Below are 20,217 nucleotides of genomic sequence, written 5' to 3'. Positions count from 1 at the left end.
AACAGATAAATTTCAAGTGAACGATGAGTTGTTTGTGAGATTTCTGTGTAGATGGCGTGCGTGACTTATACCATATAATTACTCAAAATCAGCTTCAGTCCTTGAAGTCTTACGTGACATTTACTGGCTACATTGTTGCATCAGAAGGTGAGTTGGAATTTATATAAAATACTGGAGTTGTACCTTATATTATACCACGACCGCTTATTTCCATATCCTTTATAATGATTAATCATTTATTAATTATTATATCATTTGAGGTGTATAATCTGAGTTACTGTTAGCGTCGTTAAACAAATTACAAATAAATTACTAATCACATGTGGGGAAGCGGCCGTAGCCTGTTTAAAGCTACTACACAGCATTTTCCTGAAGTACTAATATCCTTTAAGAGTTCAACTGGTCTCAGGTCTCAGAAATCAAATCGGAACAGGATGGAGTGGTTCTGGGACCTTGTGTTCGGTTACAAATACTTGCAATTTCTTATTATATGGGAAATATGTTACGTGAAGGATGACATTCAGAATTATTCAAGCAAGATAGAAGTCGTAGTTCATACATGACCTTCAGATAACGTAAGACGTCATACAAGGCTACTGAACAAAAAATCTTTACGTAAATAATGATGTAACATGCTGTTTATAAACGCTACTTAATTTAAAATAGTAAAGTGACTGTTGGAAGTCGATTATTAACACGACATAAATTTAACAACATCGATATGGGTAGTGATGCCGTGTAGACACGTGGGTAGATACCACAGAAAAGGGTTTACATTTCTACGAAACGTCTTTATGTACCTGCAAGCCCAAATGGCTGTACAACCCAGAAGATCAACATCGACCAGACTACACAGCGCAACAACCCAGAAGACAGAAATCTTCATACTCATCGCCCTGATGACGGAGGCAGTATGATCTCCGAAACGTTGGTTAACATCGACCAGACTACACAGCGCAACAACCCAGAAGACAGAAATCTTCATACTCATCGCCCTGATGATGGAGGCAGTATGACCTCTGAAACGTTGGTTAACATCTACCAGACTACACAGCGCAACAACCCAGAAGACAGAAATCTTCATACTCATCGCCCTGATGACGGAGGCAGTATGATCTCCGAAACGTTGGTTAACATCGACCAGACTACACAGCGCAACAACCCAGAAGACAGAAATCTCAAATCATACTTTAATATTTGCACGTCCGTAACTGTTTTGACCGATCGAGCACGAAAACCTCTGCAGAGTAAATATGAACTCGTCCCGGATACGCAGGTTTCTGGCACATTTAAGAGCGTTCATTATCTTTTACAGGAAACAGTTTTTGTGAACTCCTTCGACGAGCTGAAGTCGGGATTTCACGATGGTTCTACACATCGCAATAGCTGTTTTACTCATACTTTTCCTGTACTACTGGGTGAACATGAAACCGAAGAATTTCCCACCTGGTAAGATCAATGCTCTTGAAGGAAACCTTGTCTCTTAATCAGCATTCTTCGTAGAAAGACAATAACAATTCTTTCATGTACAATACTCTAACTCCGTGATGATATAGCAGACTCTTGTTATACACGTTTTTGCTATCCGCGTTTTCGAATGTCATTATTTCACTAATTCAGCCATTAGTACTCACAAGTTTTGGGTGGTGGTTGTGGAATTATGACGATATAGCGTGTGTGATTCATGGTTTTTTTCAGGACCTCCATGCATCCCTATTCTTGGTTCGCTTCCCTTCATACCTCGAAAGCATATCCACTTAACCATTTCTGGAAGCTGGTTTGAAAGTTACGGCCCCATAGTTGGTCTCATGCTGGGTTCGAAACCAGTAATAGCAGTCGGCGGACCTCGAGAGGTGATCGAAGTCCTGAGAAGGGACGAATTCCTTGGCCGAGAAGACGACGATAATGTCCCAGACAGGAATTTCCACAAGCGCCTTGGTGAGTTGTGTCTTCATTCGCGTTACGATCTGTCAGTGTGGTGTAAGATTTTTGGGGAACGATGGTACTTAATCAAAATTACATTAATGAAGAAGATTAGATAATATTAATTTTGTGGTTTATGCGTCCATAAATGTTTCGATTTTGAAAACGACGAAGCCTAACAAATCAAAATTAGGTGAGATCTGACGTTCTCATGTCAACAAAGTATTGTGGATGTTGTACGACGTACCGACGGTTCAAAGGAGCTTGCTGTTTCCATCATCGTACAGAATGTAAAAGCAACTTACAATTTTTCATTTTCCTGTCTTTTTTCGAGAAACTTAGAGATTAAAATAGACAAAACTGGATTTTTATCCATTGATTTGTATGCCTTAAGGAAAGCAATAGATAGAAGGTATTTTAAAATAAAATAGATGGGAGAATGTTTGGACCGAAGAGACACAAAGTAACATGAAGATGGAGAGAATTGCATAATGAGGAGCTTCACAATTCTGTGCTCTTCACAAACGTTCTTAATGTGATAAATCAAACGTGGGTACATACAAAATTTCGGCCTCAAAACCTAAAGAGGAGAAACCACTTCAGAGACAGGTGACAGGAGTAGATGGGCGGATAATATTAAAATGAGTATTAACACGAAAGCGTAAGAGGATCTTCTGGATTTATGTGACTAAATGTACAGTCCAATAGTGGGCTCTTTTGAATACAACAGTAAAGTTCCTAATTCCATAAAAGACTTCTTTATCAACTCAAGTACTAACAGTTTCTAAATAAGGATTCTGCTTCGTGGATTTAGTTATTTAGTTATATCATTATTTTTTTCAGATAAATAGTTTTATTTGCTATTAGAGTTTTGCACCGGTATTACATTTTGATGTGATAAAATTTATTTTACAAAAATTACATCATGGACCTCAGTAATCTGTAATAAAATAGTCCCACTAGTATAATGTACTGGCGATGTAGCACCGTGTGATCGCTGCGTCGGTTACTGAATTTGTTAATCTTAGCGGCACAATCGCTAAAAATTCACAGCCGCCAATTATCATCAGTGTATAAACGAAATCAGCTTGAAAGCAGGTCCAAGTTCTTGTTATTGTCCAGGTATTATCTTCTCGGATGGACCAGTCTGGGTTGAGCAACGTCGTTTCGCACTCAGACATTTGAAAGATTTTGGTTTTGGCAAGAAAAGTTCTGAAGCAGAAATTCTTGCAGAAACAGAAGAATTATTGAAAGAAATAAGGAAGAAGAAAATTGTTCAGGTGGGTAAAGGATTTTGTGAATACGATTATATCACACATTCACTTAAACGCAACTTAAACCGTGTTTTCATTTGCACTATTGCATTATTGCACCATTTCAATGGAGTCCTCATTTATTTAATACGTTTCGACTGTAATTCAGCTATCATCAGGGTTATTTTACATTATGGGCTACTGTTTTCCTCAGTTGCTCCTTGCTGCTATTCTAATATATTAATAGGACAGATAGATTCTTTTCCCAAACAGAATCACTAGAAGTCTACCATCAGACCTATGTCTGGAGAAAAATATTAGAAAATGTAATATTCTGAATTGAATGATAGCATAATTTTCTCTGTTTTGTTACCTTTTAAATTCCTTACAAAAATGACACAGCATAACAGCATAAATACATACTATTTATGCGAGTATAAAGTGCAATAATAATATATAATGTCATTTAACGAATTGAAGTATCACAGTTGCTTCGTGTGAGATATGAGGTTTGAACGTCAGTAACGATAATGACGTTTTCCTGGGCACTGGCACTGGATGGACTTTGAGAAAGTTTGAGACAGTACGTTTCTAAAAAAATTTTGCATCTAGTAACATTTATTTCTTGTCAATTCCTGTTTGTGCAAATATTTTTCATCCTCAGAGGATTATCAAATATCCAATGACAGAGTTTTATTTAAAACCTTGATTTTGTTAATTTTGAATTGCGTGAACTATCTGTTTTTCTGTATGTTTATTTACTTTGCCAATGATGTTGGAGGGATTACAGAAGTCGAGCGTGTTTCACTTTCACGAAGCAAACAATGACAAGGAAGACACCTTGTCAAGTAGCAAAGATGATCAAGGATAGGGATTTTTGTACTGGACTTACAGGATTAACATAACCTAAATGCTAGATATGGAGGTGATTTCCCCAAAAGCAATAGAGAAGATAAGAATTAGTACTTCTTTAAAAGTTCCTCCAAAATTATCTCCTACATCTAGGAATACGTATATAATTTTCTCCTTAAAACATCTTTTCTTATTCCAGATGAAATAATTATAAATTTTAAAATAATAAAGTTGGTTCACAGTAAAATGTGTGAGTGAATCGAAACACATCTCGGTTCTTAAATTATCTGAACGCATTTCGTTTCAAGTTAACACATACTGGGGAGTCGTGCATTTCCCCTTATTTCATCTATGAAACCTCATAAAAGATTAATAGATCTTCAAGAGGAAACATACAAATCATGTTAAAATAACATCGTACCCTTTCAAAACCTACATTAAACTGCCATCTGGAAGTAAACACTAAGGAGGAATCACAGCTAGGCATTCACAGTTTGGTATGGAAATACAATGGTATGATCTACCGATCACTGGATAAGTACTCAAGTTTACATTTTCAAATTATGGTTTTAGGCTACTGGACTTTTCACTGTTACATCAATAAACATCCTGTGGTCAATGACCGCTGGCACCAGGTATGCTTATAATGATGCTGACTTTAAGACATTACTTCAGAAGTTGGATTTCTTGTTTCGTAATTCTACAAGCTCTGGAAGCTTACAAACAATTTTTCCATTTTTGAGAAGAATTTCTCCGGCATTGTCTGGGCACAACAAAATATCGGAGTCCATGAATGAACTGAAGAATTTCATCAGAGTAAGTATTACGTCACTACCAGAGATATCGACATTAGACACAAATTCCAGCAAATAATATTGATACATAAGTAGTAATTGAACATTGTAATCACTAACAAGATGTGTCAGAGGGCACCGTTCTTTGAACGACATGAACATAGTCCATATTATGTGGGTCCATTTCCACTGTGACACATTGCCTTCTCAGGTTACAGATAAAGGGATTGAATTATGCGCGTGAGTATACTGAATGAGCAGTCACAGAAAGTTTAGAAGGGGTGGTCCTTCAGCTAGGGGGTTGAAGTCGACTGAGAGTCTGTCAGCATGAAAGAGTAGCATGTTATAAAATGAGATTCCAGGTTATGTCAATGACAAGAATGAAGATGACTGTCTTCCGGATTGTTACACCATGTAGTCTAGTAGAACTTCACTGATATCCGCGGTTAGAACGCTGGGCTTGTAATACTTGGGTCCCGGGTTCAATTCCGGGTGGTGCTCAGATTTGTAACTTGTGTTGGGCAAGGCCGTGGTCCAGGCATCACGAAGTTTTCCTCCGGGGTTTCTCCGGGGCATTCCAACAATTACTCCACTTTCATCATCATTTCGCAAAAAGGGGGTCACCAATGCACACCATGCTGAATGGTGTGTACTGGATACAAAGAAAAAATCACTGATATTTTAGAAGTGCCTGCTGTCTCCAACATCAGAGTGATGATCACCCTGACCAGACTACATAGTTAAACAACCCAGAAGACGGCCATCTTTAAGTTATAAAATGTCACACAGGGTCTCAGACATTTGGCCACTTGTATACATTATTATCAATCTTCAGGTACCTAACTAACATGCTGGCTTTGTAAACATTTCAAACTGAAAGAATGTTATCTAATGCACAATATTTCTGACATCTATTGTAGCATCCAAAAGTCTTGTATGTTGATAAATCTTAAAAATATGAAATTTACATTAAATTAATACAAAAACTTGAAGACCGTCATTTGTACCAGGTGTATCAATGAATAATTAATCATCGCTACTGTTCAGCTACTATTCTGACCTCAGGATCATTTGTTTGCCCCAACAGAAGACAATCCACGAGCACAAGCTGATGTTAGAAGAGAATAATCCAAGAGACTTAATGGACATTTTCTTGCATGAGATGGAATCCAGAAAAGCTGGTGAAAATTCCGCTTTCACAGGTAAAAACTTCTCACTCCTTAACTAATTACGCTGTTAACCAGAATAAGAAAATCTCTTCAACATATTACTTCTTGAAAAGACAATGATCACTGATCAAGAAATTGCGCACATTTCTCATAACCCATAGATTCATTACCATGTACACAAGAGCCCATCAGTCATTTTGTCCAGAACCGAGTTGAATTCGATCCACATCGTAATACCTTATTTCTTTAGGAATCATTTTAATATTGTAGGATTTGAGGTTTTCACGGTGGTGAGTCCATTTTAATATTTTCAACTCATCTGTGCCTAAGTCTTGAAGTAGTACCTTCCCTTTAGCTCGTCTGACTAGAATGTTGTATGAATATCTCATCTCTGCCTCACAGGCTTGTAACTATAATATCTTGTTCCACCTAAGATATTTCCAACAACAGAGCTGTTGAACTAATGCATGGTTAATGAGTACAGCCAGTTTAGTCACTAGGCAAGGAATGCAGTTGCCTCTGGCGGAAAAATTCAGGGGACAGCTACAACTGAATAAACAGAAATAAATAAATAAAATATTAATCTTTGGAAGGCAATTGAAAGACGAGGGCTTAAGGCCTGTTCTTGAGACAATTTCACTTTCTTTCGGTTCCATTAGTATACTGGAGATTTACGAAATATGTTGTGAATTTTCTACATCACTTAAGCATATTAAGATTCAAGGTTGATCCCATAGCATACAAGCTTAAAAGCAAGTTTTCTTATGTTTATTCTATATTGGTTATACAGAAGAAGGACTCATAGTCCTTTGCCTGGACCTATTTTCCGCGGGAGCAGAAACAACGAGCAATACTCTTTCTTTCTGTCTACTCTACATGGTGCTGTATCCAAAAGTGCAGGAAGCTGTCCAGAAAGAGTTGGATACAGTTATTGGACACAGCAGAAGACCCTCATTAGAGGACAGAGTCAGGTAACAGAGTGCGCAAAACAGAATAATCAAAATATGGGATTTGAGTTTTCCACAAAGATGCAGAATGTAGATGGTGGTCTTCTGGGTTGTTTTACCATGTAACGTGGTAGAAGATTAGTGACGTTTGAGAGGAGCTTGCCGTCTCCTATACAAGGTCAATCACAGATATAGGATAGATGGTCCAGACACCAGGCAACAATCCAGAAAACTCACAGGACTTGCTGAATCTCACAGAGCCACACGACATTCATTCATATTACCAGCACTTTGTCCACAATTTTACAAACGTTTCTTAAGGCGTTTCTTTCCTTCAGATTTTGGCCCATGTCTAGGTGTGCACCGGGTATTGGTCCGGAAGCCTGAGGGGAAGAGACCGCTGTGGAGACCTAGACGTAGATGGGAGGATAATGTCAGACGGGATCTATGGGAGATAGGAGTTGAAGGAGACTTGATTTTGTTGGCCCAGGACAGAGTCCGGTGGAGGGCTTTGGTTAATTCGGTGATGAACCTTCGGGTTCGGTAAGCCATCTGGTTGGTTGGGTCCACTATTTGGGAAGCCTGAGGGGAAGAGACCGCTGTGGAGACCTAGACGTAGATGGGAGGATAATGTCAGGCGGGATCTATGGGAGATAGGAGTTGAAGGAGGCTGGATTTTGTTGGCCCAGGACAGGGTCCGGTGGAGGGCTTTGGTTAATTCGGTGATGAACCTTCGGGTTCGGTAAGCCATCTGGTTGGTTGGGTCCACTATTTGGGAAGCCTGAGGGGAAGAGACCGCTGGGGAGACCTAGACGTAGATGTGAGGATAATGTCAGGCGGGATCTATGGGAGATAGGAGTTGAAGGAAACTGGATTTTGTTGGCCCAGGAGAGGGTCCAGTGACGAACCTTCGGGTTCAGTAAGCCATCTAGTTAGTTAGTTATTTAGTCTGGTTTCACAACCTACTTTAGATATGTTGTGTTGCAGGCTGCCTTATGTGGAAGCAACAATTGCTGAAATATCTCGAATCAATACCACGGCTCCATTAGCTGTGCCACACAAAGCTTTAGAAGACACTGAACTTGGAGGTTATACTATTAAAAAGGTAATTCATATTGTTAGCATAATATTAACAATTTACCTGGTATATAACTGAATGCTTTCTTTTCATGAATTTTAGCACAGTATTTTCAATTATGTAATGAACTACTAAGTTACGTGACACTCGAAGATGATAACTGACTAGCATTATAATCATCTTGAGCTTTCCCAGTTTTTTTAAAGACATGAATCAATGAGAGCAGTAAAAATTGATAGAGCTATGCAATAAGTTCTATAACAAGTGTTAGAAACTGGCTACTTCAAATGGATATAAATAAGAGATTAGTATTAAAATCCATCACATCAAAATAGGTTTTGGAAATGTGGAATGGATAAAAGTGACTCAGGATTACGTTAAGTGACTAGTTTTGATATGCAACTGGTAATAAATAACTTTTTTAAAACATTAGAATAATTTTATAGCTTGTACTTGGTAACTAATGCGCTTACATTCATGCCGTAAGGAATAACTTGAAGACTGTCACGAACAGAATTTCCATATTAACTTCTACTGTGTGGTAATTGTGGAGATTTTAATGACTACTGAAAACTTAGTTAGTTTCCAGAAGCATATCTTATAAGTAATTGTCATATACCACATAGTGACAAGAGAACTAACAATAAATATTAATTATTTCCATAGAACACACCAATTATTGTGAATCTATGGAGCGTCCTGCACGATCGTGAACACTGGGGTGATCCTGAAGTGTTCAGGCCAGAACGATTCATTGATACGGAAGGCAAGTTTATTAAGGACGAGTGGATGATTCAGTTTGGCGCTGGGAAACGAGTCTGCCTCGGAGATAATCTCGCAAGAAATATGTTGTTTCTTGTCTTTTCAACTCTCATGCAGGAATGCACTTTTAGGATTCCTGAAGGGGATCCTAAGCCCTCAACATTTCCTCTTTCAGGTTTAACAACAGCACCTGCGCCTTTCAGGGTAGAGGTATTGGAACGATAATTCTATTCCACAATGTTTTACAATTTATAATGCAAGAAGTTTTTGGAGTTGAAAATCTTTGTTCATTTAATTGTAGAATGTAAATATAGCTTGTTGGTTTGGTTACAAATGGCTATAATGGTATAAAAAGAAAAGGATATATAATGAAATGAGAGTCATCTATTTCGACGTAGTGTCCTAACTTGGTATTTTTTCTGTAAAAGTCTGAGGAGAGGCACATAAAATCTCATCATACACAGTACATGTAATCAAGCAAACACATAATTGGAATAAAACTTAAAATTACTATTTAAACGCGCCCGGAGATGACATAATATATAGCTTATTGTTTATAATGCTTTACGCAAAAGTTATTCAGGATATGAGGGCCAATTTGGAAGCGATGTATCTCGTTATTAGCATTGAAATCCTTTCTCAATCATTTCACTAGCAAATATATTTTAACTGTCTATAAAATAACGTAATCCAGTGATTATGACTGTCTTTTGGGTTGTTTCGATGCGCAGTTCGGTAGAAATTTACCGATGTTTCAAAGGTGCTTGATTCCTCCATCATCAGGACGATCATTCAAACAGCAATCATATCTGAAATGCCGGTAAACGTCTACTAGATTACATGGAACAACAAATGAGATATCTCTTGAGATCCGTGAGAAAATCGATTCTCAGTTATAACCTAATATTTCTGGCACACAGTCTTGAGACATTTACAATGTTAATCTAACAGCTGTAGCTACGAGCCAAACAAAATTCTGCTGTACGTGACGCATTGGGAGATGAAAACCCCGTTAGTTTAATAGAATTGCTACAGCGGCCGGCATTCAGTACCGTCTCTTGATCTCCCGACGCCTCCAGCAACTGTGTGTGTGTGTGTGGGCTCCATCAGCTCGGCCTGGTTCATAAATAATGGATATCCAACCGACACCCGAAGACGGTCGTAGGGCTTTTGTGGCATACCGACCCGCTAAGCTCCCTCCAAACCACTCAGCGCACTGGTGGGAGAAAATGGGCTAACGCAAGTGAGAAAATACTCGTAAGGTCTCATTAATTTTATATCCTTTCCCCCAGTTTTCTTCAATTTCTTCGACTCCACGTTAATCCTATTTTAACTATCTGCTCGTAGGCGAATGTCACTCTAGAGTGAAACAAGAATTTTCTGCTGAATATACTCGAAAGTTATCTGGTTCGATGACCGTCCGTAAGCGATGTAGTGTGACATTTTCTTCCATTGTCCCAGAACCTCGATCGAACGGATGCGCGTAGGTATGACTCGATGGGTAATTCCCGATTACATCATAACCTACACAATAATATACCTGACAATACACACGCAATCACCGAGCCGAGTTAACTCTCACGCCACTAATGTCATTTGCGAATGCAAATTCTGATGAACGAGCGAAAATTGCGAAATGTGTACATTAACTAACTTGTTGACATGTTGCAATTTAATAGCATCGATTTGATCTGAAATGGTTTCTGCAGCCTTGAACAAGTAATCTTATTTTACTTCTTTCTGTGGAAAGGCAAAACTAGGTACATGAATTCATTTACGACCCAAGTTTCAGAAGCATCGGTACTTCTCCGTGTATCGTACATACAGAGATTACTTCTAGGAAACAATTTTCTCCTTAATTTCCTACAAGCTCACATTAACTTAAAGGGACGCGACAGACACGCTCCCTGTATCGTGTTCTATGAACTAATTACGTAGTGAACATCGGTTTTGGTGCGACGCGATACCTCAAGGTAGGTCAGGTCTTTCCACGGTAGCCAAAATTAGATGAAATTGCTGAAGTGTCATCCCAAATTTTTTTCGCGTTCTTTGACAGCTGCCAGTTAAGGAGGTTTTTGATTAATGCCGCATGGCATCGGAAGTGAATTTGTCACTCAAATGACCTTCCTCGTATTTTTGGCTCCTGCATCTATCAGACCACCCACTGACCTAGAACGTTAAGTTTTCTTCTATTCTTTCTCTTTTTATTCCCTTTAGTCGCAGATTCTCTGGCGACGAGCGTGGCGTGATGGTAGAGTCGTCAATCTCGTACAGACATGGCAGCTTCGGATCATTAGTTAGGACGACTGAAACTTTCTTGATCACCTGTCACTATCCCAGTATTTGAAGGCGACACACGTATGCACCAGACAGAGAATCGGTTTAGATTTTGAAAGGGTCTTCATTTCGCACAGGAAATTCTTATTCTAAAATTCTGCTATGATCCACAAATATTCGAAGTTGCGTTTGTCTTATGATTAAATCCCTTCGCTGGGGCCCGAGAATTTCTTGTCCAACTGAAAGGTCCAAAGATCCAAAGCAGAGACGATAAATGTGCTGCTTCCTTCTTCAGGGTCAAATCACCGGTACCTTATTAATCCCAGAACACTGAGTAATGTACAACTGAATTTTACCAAGAACTGCAAATGAATCGAAAGGGTAAATTCTTCTTATTTGTTACATAGTTTCTAATTAAAAATGCCACGAAATTTGCTGTTATAATTCAGTTCCTTGTTTATACAAGGTGGAGTTAGAGTCATTACAATTTTTGCACTTCCCTGGAGCGCGTAGAAGTTTCTAATTCCGCGTTGACCCTCTATAACCTTGTTAAAACATTCCTTCATGTATTAGTTATTACGTAAATATAAAGCTGTCCCTGACAGTCATTAAACACGGCTCTACGAAGACGTACGGAGAAGTGAAGGTACATCTCCACTTATTATTGATTACGGTAGTAAATAGGAGTGACCAGTTATGTTCACTTTCTGTTCGCTTTAACTCCGGGCCACAGAGTAGGTCCGGACAGGGTAGCTATAAAAAAATCTATTGCCACTGCACAAAATCAAAGCCCAATCTTGCAGTCCGTAGTTTAATCTGGATAATGATGGATGTTAATAAATAAATATGCCTACTCATAACGTGTCCTATAAAGAAAAACAGTGTCAAGTGTTTCTGTATAATAATTCATTTAAATTTCCCACTGGCAAAGCAACGGTGTTCGTACTTTAAAAGATACTTTCATACTTAAGAGTTAGTCGTCCTTCTAATGTTTGCATGCGTATATAAATATACTTTTATTCGGTTCGTGTCATTGCACAAAGCAACTGTATTAACAGCCTCAACGTCATTTAAAATTCGAGGTTCAAAGCATTTTATATTCCTTTTAGCTAACTTCCCTTTTACCCCGCTTAGGATTTACAGGACCATGGTATTGTATGATGTTTCTCATGCTATGAGAAATGAAGTCTAGGATAAATTTCGTACCAAGAGACGTTGACATTCGGTTTCCCATCTTCGGCTTCGACGGATCGTAATAAGCTATTGGAGATGAAGTTATCCGAAACTTTGTTGCGTACCGCTAGGAAATTCGATATCGACCTGGCACCGTTCCGTAATGTTTAAGAGATATCTTTTCTGTGTCCCTTACCACAACTTCCTTTCTTTGTTTCCTGTGTTTCTCCTATTTCCTTTACGTTCCACCTCAAAACTTGTTTTCTAGACAAAAAAAATCGAACGTAAAACATCTTAACTCCCATTACTGAATATGGTTGTATTCTGGATTGTTGCGCCGAGCAGTCTGGTATAAGCAGTAACTTCTGAAACGTCGGTAAACTTCTAATAGACAATATTGCGTTACATCCCAGAAGACAACGTTCTTCATTTCTGTACTAATAATTTTTTACTGTAAAAAGTTGTTAGCCTTAAGCCCAATATCGAGGCTGGAGAACTACCCCTTGTTGGTTGTCCGCGTATGCTTATTCAATATATGCGCAACCATCCTTCACATACTGAAGTCTTGTAATTCAATAACAACCAGAGGACGTGTAATGCATGTTGTCAAGGGATACACATAACATTGCATAACTAAATTATAGGATATAGCGTATTTATTTAAACACAGTAATAAATATGTCCCACCTCATTCAAAAATCATTCAAGTCTCCATTTTGTTCTTAAGAGTGACGTATGATTTTCAGTGTGAACTGTGATTTGTTTCCTTACACAACGTCAAAAAATTTATTTTTGTAATGGTGAAATATCATGTTTTCTTCGCGGTACGGACTCGATTCATAAATATTATTTTTATAAGCTGTACTTTGAAATGGTTAATGTGTAGTTTTTTATTTATATACAGGTTGAAAAGTTTTGATTAAAGTATCCGACATATTTAAGCCTATTAGGTATTTATTATAGATTTTAATGTCTGAAAATAAAACCAAGACAAAATTCATTCATATAACACTGCGATTAGCTCCAGCGATGTTGGAGCTCATTGGCCCGGTATGTTTTGATGGAAATATTTTAACGCCACATTAAGTTGAGAAGGTAATGTAATAGCTAATTAATTTCTAGTTCGACGGCCCGATGCTTTAATCCCGAGAGTCGATGAGTTATTCTGCTCCATCTTACAGCAATTTTACCCCATCCCTCGCTGTAAGCATTCACGTCATGCTTCACATGAGGCTGATTCTAACCGGAGGTGTACAAAGTACAGCCCGCTAATTGCCTGTAGCAACTATGTGTGATCCCTATGGAAAACAGCAGGTTGGTATGTAGAGTCAGAAAGTTTCCGGATAGATACAGCAAATATGATATGAAGACCTCACTTGAAGTAAAGTTGTCTGATGTCTTAGTAAAATGTTCACGTAGAATATTAAATTACAGCTTGTATGCAACACACAGTGAGGAGCTTAATAATTTGTAACCTACATTTATTATGGGTAATAAAATTAAATACATCAAGGTAAAATGAGCCGGGATAGCTCAGTCAGTATAGTGACTAGCTCCGGGGTTCGATCCCCGACGGGGGCAGAGGATTTTTCCTCTAGCCTCTGCGTCCAGACCGGCTCTGGGGCCCACCCAGTCTCCTCTACAATGGGTACCGGGGTCCTTTCTCGGGGGTAAAGCCGGCCGGGACGTGATGCTGACCACTCACCCCCATCTAGTGCCGAGGTCAAGGAAGAGAGGAGCTATACCTCCACTCACCCCAAACGCCTACATGGCGTATAGTGGGACAAACTTTACTTTACTTTACTTTTACATCAAGGTTAAAAATATTGGACATGTAGCACGAATTGGGGTAATGAAGAAATGTATATAGTATGTTCAGATGAGAAATTTATTTGACTAACGAAGGCCCGTAAGCTATTAATTTTCAATTACTTGGTTAGTTGATTAATCTACCAATTTGTTAGTCATTTTCTTGATTAGAAACATGCAATATAGTATTATTTTGTGACATGGAGTTCAATATAATATTTAATCAGAATAAATATGAAGTTCACAATAGAAATACAACCTTTTCTCCTATAACGTGATAGTCGCTTTCCAGGAAAATCCGCGTTATGAAAAAATCGCGTTCTAGAAACCCATGGTTGAATTGGAATATTAGGGTTAGGGTTAGAGTTGAAAATTCTCTGACATTGTAGTTAGCAGTCAATAGACTTTACTATCAGTGCATATGAGGCAAGTCAGGACAGCTGGATGCTTTTTAATAACTGCGTTTATAATTTACTTATCTGAATTTATTTATTGTGATCGTGTTAGATCCAACATGCGCCCGCGTTATGGAAACATCTTTCTCTTATATGTAAATCGCGTTATAGGAAATTCGCGATATGAGAACAAGTGTTACAGGAGAAATTACTGTATAATAATTATTATTTTAAATTTTTAAAATTTATATTACAGTATCAATATATAGCATCTAAATGTTCAGATCATAAAATCAATACACGAACGTAAGACGCGGAAAAATCCAGAGATATGTAAATTTTGAATAAAACCGAAAAAAGACCTGGAACAAATCTCTGTTTCCGGACACCTAAACCCAGAAGCTGAAAAGTGGTAATTTTGTTTTGCCGTTTTGGAAGACAGCGGTCCCTGAAAGTACACCAACATTACGTTAAACTCTCCAGTGTATATGAAGTACATTCAAATCCATCGCTGCTCCAAAGGAAATTTATCAATATAACTGTGCAGGAAGTCACAGGTAATACAATGGAATGTTATTGTTTCAGGCTTGGCGTGTAGAAACAATTTATCACATACCTAAGGGAGAAACAGGTGTCAGGGTAAATGATAGAATGCTAACTCTAGCACTGTCTACCAGGTGCGGTACATTCCTCTGTTTCATATCGGTTACAAGGCTAAAAGGGGCAGAACGATTTATCAAGGAAACAAAGCTGTTCGATAGCTTGTAGAGGTTCCCGTTGTAACAAAATGTTCAATAATTACGTTATAGAAACTTCAGGGTGAACAAGGAACAGCAACATATTTCAGAAGGCTTTAAAACTTGTTATAAAGTGTAAACATAAATTTTAGACAACCAAGATACACACTCTTTACATTTAGGATAGAAAATAGTTTCCAAAATGTCTTGCAAACGTAGTTACATACACAGACATTTTTATGTTTTAACTAACTCCACGTAGCAGTCCTCGTTGATAAGCCAAACAGTCGCTTAGCTCGTCAAATACTCCCTGCTTTATACAGAATCCGAAAGTTCATAATCATGTTCATATTCGGGCCCAGATGGAACCAATCCACATTCTCGCCTTATTTATCTAATATCACATTTAATATTTCAAGTTTATCTATTATCAGGAATTTCAAGTGATAAATTTCCTTCACGTTTTATAAACAAAATATTGTATACGTATTTTTCATAATCTCCCACGCGTGTGAAATGCCATACCCTATTCATATGCCTTGGTTTAATCGAGCTAAATTTATAATTTTAAAATTATATCCAAGACAATTTTAAGAAATTTTAGAAATATCTTCATTCACTAATTGTTTTTAGAATTTGATTAATTAAACGCATATTTCCTCATTGAAAAACATGATCATTTGGAACATGGCGATTATCATGTTCTGGTATGTTTCATGAATATTACAAACACTAATAATCTATATGTGCGACTACGAATGATATTGTAGCACCCTATCCGAGAACTGAACTCCGATATTCCAAGTAAAAATCAGTCATTTCACTTGAAATGCTTTGGCAGAGCGAAGTCTGAAAGCATTGAGAGACCGTTCATCCAGAAACAATTTAAGACCACTAGCTGAAAATGTATGAATGGTATGTATAAATCAATGTGTAACATGCTTGAAGCATCTCGCTGTTTGCTAATTGCAAGCAGTTTCTTCTGTGCGGGTAATAAGTCATCCACAAAGTTTTCCACGGTCGCTGCCCTGAAAATGCATTTGGCACGGTGTTGAAGCAAATCACATTAACATACAACATTCTGTCTTGGACGAAGTCGTAGTCTCTGCGTGCGTGTTTGTGTGTGTGTCTGGGGGGGGGGGTTAAAATCTCAGGCCGTGAGGAGGGTGGTTTTAGGATTTGTTCTCGAATGGGTTTCAAGTAATTATAAATTGTTTGCATGTAGGAAAGTGACAGATAACTGTGAAAACTGCTTTATGTATTATCACTTCTCTTAGTGAGGGGAAGTTAAACAGATTCAAAAATCTGTCTCTATGGTTTTCCGTACTTAGTCAAACAGCAAATGTGTTGATTCCTTTCGACCCTTTTGAGGGTTCCTGTTAATCACATAGTCTAAAACTGAAAATAACAAGAGTCTGCTGTCACGACATTAAATCGGGAATTACCTACTACTGGAACACATTATGGAGAGAAAGAAAACACTAGAATTGACAATTAGTATATGATGACATAGCATTTCTTTAAAAGCTGATACTAGCTCAGCTTGTCAAGGAATTATCTGTTTGCGGAACCCTGAACTTCTGTGCAGAATTCGGGAAACATCGCCTCTAGACCTTACCGAGCCCACACCTTTCAACTCTATTGCTTTACATTTACAATTTTAATTCGAATAATCTGTGAGAGGTTAGGTTAGGATTGTTACAGCAAATCATATGCACACGCAATGATTGTTTTCTTTGGTAGATCAAAGTAACTTTAGTACAGGGAGGGGCAGAGACACACAAGTGGACCATGCACACTACACTGTACACAAGAAACTACTTACCAATTGCTGCAAAAATGTGTGTCAGAAGAACTCCGAACAAACGTTCCACTGCCTCCTGTTTACTTCATCTTTGTATCACTCACACGGTTTACAAGTTAAATATACTGGATGTACGAATAAAACACAACATTTGATAACCTTCATGCTTTAAGGACACAAACTAGCACACTGCTGTCTCTTCAGAGTCACGTGAAGAAGTAAACATCCCCCTAGCCAGCACAGAGATAGAAGAAACGAAGTCACTAAAATTAAAATTATTTTTAAGGGCACATGTTAAACTTTCTGTAATAAAAGCAGAACTATCTTACAGAACGATTTCCAGGTACATTTGACACTTAATAATGGTTTCCTTACATTTATCAGATCCTAGAAACAACACTCCTGCTCTCGGTGACAGTCGTCTGTTTTGGGTGCGTTCTATGCTCAACGACGAGTCACAACGCTCAGCTGTCTCGAGGCGCGTTCGGTAAAGTTACAAAATGAGTAACATCGTAAATAGGACCTTTTTTGGTATATTTCAGGGCACGGAGAGGGAAATACTATCTCGAAATGTACAGCACATAGGGAAATAAATACATATGAGAATCTGAATCAGACAAAACGTTGATCAGCCGGATTCACATGATTAATAATAATAATGTACTGTAAAATATATGCAGACTAAAATGTCTTATGTGATTTCATAGAAGCCAAATCAGTATTTGATTAAAATTTAATGATGCTAACCAGTCAATATATCAATCTTCTCCTTTTCAACTGGCGTAATAAAAATTGAAATTACAAATAAAATAGTAACAATTTAAAAATAACTCTTGTCTGTATCCGATTAATTGTATCGCCTTAAGTGTGCTTAAAATTAATTTTTGTTTATTTATTTGATCGTTTCTATTTTACTGGTCCATTATTTAATTTATTTCACTTACCCGAAACTCCTGGGTCAATGTACTGCTATTCTGGCTATCTACTTGTCAGTTTGTGTCATTTTTATTTTGTAATGATCATGTATCCATGTTTCTGTAGTAGCCACGTTTCACTCATCTGATTACAATTTATACTCTTTAATTTTTGTTCTTTTTCTAGTTGAGATATTTCAACTTCTCTTTCAGTCTCGTATGGGAGAATGTCATCAACAACACTTTCCACCTTTTACACGTAATTTTCTCTTAAAAGCAATTTAATCCCCTCCCCTTTCAGTAACCAAGGTAATTTTGTTTGATGGAGCGAATTACGTCATTAAAGCAACCCTCCACGTTTTAAGTAAGACAGAAAATGTATTCACCAGCCAACAGACTGCCACATTTTGAAGAAATCCTCTGTTATGTAGAAGCTAATTAACTGCGCTGCATCAACTACTGAAGATGTGTAACTTCTGATTAAGAATGTTGGAACAAGTAGTCCGGGTATTAGCTTGGTCTGAGGAAAACAACGAAAATATTTTCGTAGAGACTGACGGCTAATTTTCGGTCTATACTTAGTACCGTCACATTGCTTCGTGATAATACGATATTACAAACAAACGTACAAAGCGAAGGGCAATATTTTGTTACAGGAATATCTCGCGTTTTTAAGGCAATACAAACGCTGTTTGCAGGGAAAAGAATTTTTAACGCACCTCATATAAAAATACATTTTTTTGAGGTCTGATACGTTTTTATGGGAGTTGTATAAACCTAACTCTCCATTATGATGTGAATGATGTATCATACATTCCATTTGTTTATATGTGAAGAAAACTGATAATGTCTCACCTCGATGCGACGCGAAATCTGAGACAAATGCATGGATGTAAAAATTCAATTTGTGTTCCCCCCTCCCCCCCGGTTACTTATTTTTCCTTTGTCTTATGTAGTTCCTTAATCTTCCACTTTAGGACATTCGTATTGACATTTTCTTTTAAAATTATGATATATGTGTAACATTAAAAAGTCTTTTATACGTTTCGTATAGTTCCGGGTTGACATTTAATGTCTCCATTCCTTGAAGTGTGCGAAGATGAGAAAAGTAATGGTACAGAGAAAGAGAGAATAGCTGAATAGTAACAAAGATAAGAGAATCAGGGAAGGTAAAATCATTTTTGTTGGACTAACTCCAAAAGATTTCTTCTTTCAACCAAATAAATGTATCTGTTCTGTGACTAATCGTTAAAAATCCATTTGCTTCATGGGTTCTGTTACCGTCGTGGCTTTACGGCTACGATGGACCACTCTTTCAGCATCAGAGTCTGACTGAGATAATCACACAGTCGCATAGCGTGGTACTTATTCCAGCAAAGCAAACTCAATATACATGATACACGCATTAACAATGAACAGATGTTGCTTTGCATTTGTGATGTCCCAAGACAAAATCTTCACACGTACAATTCATACTGTGTTCTTTGATTTTATTTTCTTAGTAGTCTTGTTTAAAAATGCTTCTTGTCATCATGTGAGCCCAATTATTACATTAACTTCATAAAGCTGACAATAAACGTGACTCTCGTTATACACGGGGGATAAGTTCCTGCGAAGTTCTGCCTAGGCTTACATTGGAAACTAGTTAAAAGATAAAAAATTAACAATTACATTCGAATTCTAAGCTTATCATTTGCAGCAGATAACGTGATAAGTCTGTAAATAGAGTATTGGCCGCTGATAAGATATCGATACCCTCATGTTACCGAGATAAAACCGTGGATAAGAAAAGCGAGAGTAGTTACATAATTCATTTTCGAACAATCTTTTAAATTAATTATTAACGACGCCGTATAATTCACACAAAATATTTAATACTGAATTGTGTGAAATACTATATAAGACAAACCGGTCAAGGTTCTGGTAGGTGTAGATCGTGCAATATTATAAGCTACTATGCCGGCAGTGACGTGGAAAGACTTGGTAAAAAAAAAGAAACAATTATTAATGATACCTGTTGGTATAAATGGTCAGACACACAGCGACACATTAAGAAATACCACTACATACAAATATTCAATAGTAAATGTCACCAAGAAACAATGTGTGTTGATTGTATTATATTCACCGACTCGGAAACTAAATTACGGCGAACATTCTGTAGAAATGTGAGACTAGCTTTTGAAATGTTTTATGTACGAAGATGAAAAGAAATTGCGATGGAGAGAAACATAAAGCAATAATAACAAAAAAGGAAATTAATAAAAAAATTAAAAAACAAAAGAAAAACTCAATACTGAAAGACATGGAAAAGAAATGATAATGAATGC

At 37.5% G+C, this 20,217-nt stretch overlaps 1 protein-coding gene across 2 annotated transcripts; it reads left to right on the top strand.

The window, feature by feature from the left end:
* Window positions 1-3: 3 nt before the first annotated feature.
* On the top strand, window positions 4-9,297 carry LOC110829838 (methyl farnesoate epoxidase). Of its 2 annotated transcripts, XM_022063991.2 has the most exons (9): window positions 5-147; window positions 1,316-1,449; window positions 1,699-1,938; window positions 3,046-3,203; window positions 4,602-4,844; window positions 5,910-6,024; window positions 6,782-6,962; window positions 7,926-8,043; window positions 8,683-9,297. In XM_022063991.2, exons 2-9 carry the CDS (start codon window positions 1,365-1,367, stop codon window positions 9,001-9,003), a joined length of 1,461 nt encoding a protein of 486 aa, XP_021919683.2. In that variant the 5' UTR covers window positions 5-147; window positions 1,316-1,364; the 3' UTR covers window positions 9,004-9,297. The 2 variants fall into 2 exon arrangements, with proteins under 2 accessions (XP_087200303.1, XP_021919683.2); XM_087344177.1 differs by lacking the exon at window positions 4,602-4,844 and having other exon boundaries at window positions 4-147.
* Window positions 9,298-20,217: the final 10,920 nt, after the last annotated feature.

The sequence above is a fragment of the Zootermopsis nevadensis genome, unplaced genomic scaffold (genome assembly GCF_977971745.1).
Source record: "Zootermopsis nevadensis isolate Lab colony 2312 unplaced genomic scaffold, Znev_1.0 Znev_ptg000007l, whole genome shotgun sequence".
Classification (NCBI taxonomy): domain Eukaryota; kingdom Metazoa; phylum Arthropoda; class Insecta; order Blattodea; family Termopsidae; genus Zootermopsis; species Zootermopsis nevadensis.
The sequence above is the reverse complement of the archived record's forward strand: the minus strand, read 5'-3'. Positions and strand labels throughout refer to the sequence as shown.